Below are 6000 nucleotides of genomic sequence, written 5' to 3'. Positions count from 1 at the left end.
ACCAGAGTACCCCCACAGTCCGCTGAGAGAAATTCACATGAATAAAAAATTAAATAGTATATCATTAATAATCGGTGATATAAGGTGAATTAAATCAATAATCGATACTGAAATATGTGCTACACTGAAGCTAAATATCTGACAAAGTTTAAACGTTGAAGATAAATAAAAATGAATAATATAATATAATATAATCAGACTCACGGCGCTGGTGACAATGAATGCAGACGATCTGTCTTAAAGGCACAGTCAAAGCGTAGTCCCAGTAAATACTATAGGGTGATAAAAAAGAATTGAGAAAGAGAGAGAAAGTGGGAGGGAGAGAGAAATGTTCTGTTAAAACAGATCAGCAATCTAACAGTCTATTCAATAAAATAATCAATGTTGTTTTGCTAAATAACCTCACATTTAGATGTTCATTTGTTTCTTACAAACATATCAACCAGCAATCAGCACAACAGGACACTCATCTTATGCTTTTCCTGTACATCCTCTGTAAAAGTAATTGCTCTGTCCAACCTAGTAATCTCGGACCAATCAATTCAGTTCCTACATGATAAGAACAGTCGTAGCAAAATGAACCGCAGTGACTAGCCATCTCAAATCATTCCAAGCTCTTCCGGCCCATTTTACCTGATGACCTAATTTACCAGATTTCCCCTGTGTGTGTGTGTGTGTGTGTGTACAGTATATATTACCTCTTCTCCAAGTCACAGTCTCCCAGAGTGCCATTGATTAGCTGATTGGGCGTCCACTTCAGCGTGAGTGTTTCAGCCGTCTGATGAAGGGACAGGTAACCACGCAGCACCTCCATGTCCTTCTTCTGCAAAGAACAAATTCTATTCAATAAAACACAGTGGCTTCCCTAACTCCTCTAAAAATACGGTAACTAGCATAATCGGCAACCTTACACAAGGAAAAGAGCAGAAAAAAGGAGAAACGGAAGAAAAGTGAGTGTTATAAGCAACAGATTGACATAAATAAAACGTCTCTGACGATTTACTGTGATGATGAGAGCTGCGAAACGCATCAGGTTTCACACAGGAATCCAATTAAACCTGAATCACTGCAAACCTTTTGGCAAGGGTCGTTTACACTATTGATTTCTACAAGTCCTTGCCAGACCCAGCACTTTCCGTGCCCAGTTACATCAGTCACCGTTGCAAATCTCACAAACACTTTCATGCACACATTCAGTCCGTGCCTGACTCATTTGATGACAAATCTAATGTGGTGTAATGGCTAATCCAGTCTGCCTTTTCCAGTTCACAAGAGTAGCCAACTAGCAGCCGGGAAGTCAGCATGGGCCGGAGAGCTAAAAATGCCAGGGAAACCCATCTGACCGTTCATTACACAAGGGAAGACAATAATTTGAACAGTTCTACCTATCTACAGCTCTGAAATCCATTATATTGATTAGATGAGATTCATTGATCTACAAACAATCCCTTGTGTTAGAATCATCAAAAGAACTGCAGATGCAAATCAAACTAGTTTTCCTGTAAGTGCATTTGCATGTGTGTGCGTGTACTGTCTTACCGGTTGAACGAGTACATTGTTTTTTCCGTAGAGCAAGTGAATGCGTGAGTTTTGGTGCAGGGATTCGACGTACTCTCTTGCCGAGGCTGCAAATTTGTCCTCAGACATGCTTCCAGAGGACTGCCGCTTTCGGATCTGAGGAAAAACCATTAATATGAGATTATTTACTAGAACAAAATTATTGCACAATCAACCTCGATGCGAATGACATTCTCACCCCAAGTGCAGGCCTGCGGCCCGGTGACACTTCTTGGCCCCTGTGGGCCCCGTGAATGCGATGCCTCTGGACCAGCTCATTTGCTGACGGGTCCGTCCAGAAATGATCCGACGTCTTGAGCTTAGTGTACTCTAGAGCGCAAGGCCCGACTATAGATGAAAAATATTGATTTTTACACAAAAGAAATTGTAATGTGATAACATACTGTGATTTTAAAAAATGCAAGAGTTATGCAACACAATTTTTTATTGAACCACATCTATAAATCTCGATTAGCTGTATTATGAGCAGATAGAGTGTGTTTTCTGCATCATTTTATGCACTCACCCAGCAGTGCAGCCAGTATCGGGCCAAACACAGTGTCGTGTATGAGGGCCTCCTTTTCATAATACTTACTACGGACACACACAAACAGCAAACACACACAGCATGTATGTCAATAACCAGAGACCTCTTTCAAAGGCTGAACAAATAACTCATTATTTCACAAGCTCCATATGACAGCCCAAACAATCCCCGTGGACAAATGATAAATTTCAAGCCTTAATCTTGGCAAATAACACTTTGCATAAGAGAGATGAGCAATGCATGTTATGCAGCCACAATTATTTAAGAAAATAAGGCATACACGGATATTAAAATTCCATGTGAGTTCAATAAGCTGATTATTTTAAATAAATAAAAAATAAATAAAAATTTTTTTTAAATAAGCTAAAAGTGAAAATAGGCATCACAACATTATAATGTACAGTACATAAAACTGATAATCGTTTGTAAACTTGCTAAAGATAAAAAAAAAAAAAAAAAATGTAATCCTAAAAACTAAATCATACAAAGTTCCATGAACTGAGTTACGGTACTGATGCTAATTACCTTGCATTATCCACAATATACTGCACTACTTTGTCCAGGACTTTCTCAAAGAGGGCCGTGCGGACCCATATGTGCTTGATGGCCTGCGCAGAGAGTGGCTGAGGCGCTCGGCCGGCAGAGGAGCCCTGCCTCCGGAGGGGCTCCTGTCCTGTGCTCTGGGTTCTCCTGAAAAAGACCAGCAATAATGCGTTCACGCACAAGAACGCAAGTGTATATGACAAAAACGCACCCAAACATAAGCAAATAGAGTCATTACAAACCAATTTGTCTTATGCGACCAAATGACACAATAGTAATAATCTTGAAGACTTTTTAAAAAAAAATAAAAAAAGTACGTTTTCTGCTAAGACTAGGCCTTCCTTCAATCATTTTGTGCTTCTATTTGTCCTCATATAACTTGCTAAAATCCCATACTTACACTGCCTGGTCTTATGAAAGAAGCAAGAGACACAAAAGGGATTATGACTGTGCCTGTCAGTGGGTGTTTCTAAGTGTTCGGTGAGTCCATATACTTCTCCATACAGCATCTCAACAGGATGACCTGGCTGCTCATCTACAACAGTGCAGGAGGGCCAGATGAAGCCACAAAACCCACTCGAACCCGCCAGGCCATTCAGCCAACCGGGACAACACACATATATTCACACAATGACAGGAACAGAGCATGTGTCATCCCAAAATACTCACCTCAGAGCATTAAAAGAGATAAATCCCACAGATAAAAGACTAAGTAAGACAAGAGCCGGAACATCTAAGATTAGAGTTGCATCATCTGTCATAGAAGCCACTCAAACCATCAACAACAGTAGTTACTCCTGAACAAGCAGTTTGGACAAAATCCCCGCAACTGACCCTTCCTGCCTCCCTTAGTTTCTGTTATGTCGGACAAGCCATGGCACTCTCACACTACACAACATGTTCTCACGCAGTGAAAAATACTTCACAGAGCAAAGAGGACACTGACAACGTGCCGAAAATCAGGTTACTTTTGGCTTTACAAAGTCTCCACTTCCAAATTTTGTCATTTTTTAAAGAAATTCAAACAATAAATACCATTTTGTGGCTCTTTAATGTGTCGTGACAGATCGCTGTAGAGCCTCGGTTTAAGTGCCACGTGAACCAATCATCTCTTCCTCTTTACTTGTTACAGCATGAAATAAACGAGTGAATATGAGAAGGTATATTGTTTCAAGATGTCAATACACATTTTTTCAAGTACAAGTCCACCGACGTTAATCTACTCTCTGGTCTGGTTTGTTTGTCGAACAAAAATGTCAGTTCCATTATGATTAGTCAGATCGCCTGTCAATTAAAAACTCTTTGCGAAGGGTCAATTACACAAATGATCAAAAGTCTGGGGTCAGCAAGTGAGATTAATAATATTATTCAACAAGGATGCATTAAATTGACCAAAAGTGACAGTAAATGTCATTTAGCCTATCTAAACTTCTATTCATTTTCTATTTCAGTGCTGTTATTTTGAACTCTCTATTAATCAAAGAATCCTGAGAGAAATGTATTATGATTTCCACAACTGTTTTTAACATTGATAATTATCTGAAATCTTTCTTGAGCAGAAAATCTGCATATTAGAATGATTTCTGAAGGATCTTGTGGCACTGAAGACTGGAGAAAATTCAGCTTTGCCATCACAGGAATAAATTACATTATATTACATTAAAATAGAAAACAGTTCTTTTAAATTGTAATAATTTTACAAAATATTACTGTTTTTACTGTATCTGCAATCAAATATATGCAGCCTTGGTAAACATAAGAGACCTTTTTTCCAAAAACGTGAAAAAAAACGTACTAACCCCAAACTTTTAGACAGTACTGTACTGTATGTTTTGGCTGAGATGGCATTACAGAAAGCACTGTTCGTTTTTACTGAGAGCCAGACACCAGCTCTAGGAAGACATGAGAAATGAAGAAATCACGGAAGATCCAAGAAAAAAAATCTTGCTTTAGGGCACTGTCACAAGTGCAGAAAGCCAAGAATGAATAGTGCTGTTTGGGGGTAAAAAAAAAATAAAATAGTGGCACCAATGAAAAAAAAAAAAAAGGCTTTGAAAGTTTTGTTATCACTTACTCACCTTCATGTCATTTCAAACCTGTATGATTTTCTTTATTCTGTGGAACACAAAAGAAAATATCTTGTTTTCTATTTAGTTTTTTCCCTTTATTGTTGTTTTGGACCCCATTGACTTTTACTATATGGTGAAAAACAGTTCTTTACTTATTGTATGTTTAAAAAAATGAGGGTGAGTAAATAAATTATTTTGGGGTGAACAATCCCATCTTCAGGCTGAAAATAAACCTGGAATATTCCCTTAAGCCAGTCTCTGTGACTAAGCCTGTCTGAGATCCGTTCAGACTCTGTGGAGAGCTGGGAGGACTGCTGTAATGTTGAGCGCACCGATGAGAGAGTCCATCATGGGCGTAAGCCAATAACACCCCACAGCCATCAATCTCCCTCCAGCCCGGACATCACACTACACCACAGCTGCAGGCACACCAGAGATGGATGAGTCTGCTGTCTGTGCCACAGCGCCCTCATCTTCTCTGATTTACATAAGCATTGATCGCATAACGGCCTACCACTTACACTTTGTGTGTGAGTGCTGGCCGCAGCGGTGGACATTCAGTATAAACAAGCAAATAAATCCCTGCACCTGAGATGAGTATGCAGATGCTATGGAGATGAAACTGTGCGTTTCTGCTCCAAGAGCAATAATGTAGAGCATCCAGTGCAGCGTTAGCGGCCCATTAATAAAGATGCAGTGAGAAAGGGTTCACCAAGTCCATTATGAATCCACAAATAGCACATATTTTTGTATAATGACACTAAACTGCATATTTAACGGTCGTTCATGCCAACATATAGATGCTACTTTCCACTGCCTCTCTTTGTATATCAACGCAAATTAATTGCCATCTTTCAATCTATTGATAGATGACAAAATTCAGGAGTCTGCACTCATAAAGCAAGAAAACTGATTTTTTTTGTTGACTTGAACTGCAAATTAACAATAATATATACATTTAAATAAATGAAAACTGTAATATTGTTGCAGAGTTTGTCTTCTTTGCTTCGCTGACTAGTTAATTTACACATAATATAATAATTTCAACTTCATGTCCATGTATTTAATTATTTGTCAGCTTTAATTAGATAACTAATACTGTCTTAATCTACATATGGTCTACATAGTATTAATTACTAATACTGTATATACATTGAATAAACAGTTTATATATATAAAATTATTAAACTCTTAATTATTAAAACATTGTATTATATAAAACCTAATTATAATTGTGAAGCTAAATATGAGTGCAATAAATGAAATCATTTAAACAATGAAGTA

At 38.2% G+C, this 6000-nt stretch overlaps 1 protein-coding gene across 5 annotated transcripts in view; it reads right to left on the bottom strand.

Moving 5' to 3' along the window:
- sgsm2 (small G protein signaling modulator 2) overlaps positions 1 to 6000 on the bottom strand; it is a 50805-nt gene that overhangs the window by 16178 nt on the left and 28627 nt on the right. For all 5 annotated transcript variants that reach the window (XM_058745221.1, XM_058745219.1, XM_058745220.1 and 2 more), the window contains exons 4-10: positions 2630 to 2794; positions 2084 to 2151; positions 1757 to 1905; positions 1540 to 1674; positions 699 to 823; positions 205 to 272; positions 1 to 22 (exon numbers count right to left, since the gene is read on the bottom strand). The exon at positions 1 to 22 is cut by the window's left edge and continues 142 nt beyond it. In XM_058745221.1, the coding sequence (XP_058601204.1) occupies positions 1 to 22; positions 205 to 272; positions 699 to 823; positions 1540 to 1674; positions 1757 to 1905; positions 2084 to 2151; positions 2630 to 2794 (732 nt within the window). The remainder of the gene's footprint in view (positions 23 to 204; positions 273 to 698; positions 824 to 1539; positions 1675 to 1756; positions 1906 to 2083; positions 2152 to 2629; positions 2795 to 6000) is intronic.

The sequence above is a fragment of the Onychostoma macrolepis genome, chromosome 15 (assembly GCF_012432095.1).
Source record: "Onychostoma macrolepis isolate SWU-2019 chromosome 15, ASM1243209v1, whole genome shotgun sequence".
Classification (NCBI taxonomy): domain Eukaryota; kingdom Metazoa; phylum Chordata; class Actinopteri; order Cypriniformes; family Cyprinidae; genus Onychostoma; species Onychostoma macrolepis.
Note: the sequence above shows the minus strand (reverse complement) of the source record. Positions and strands in the feature narration are given on the sequence as shown.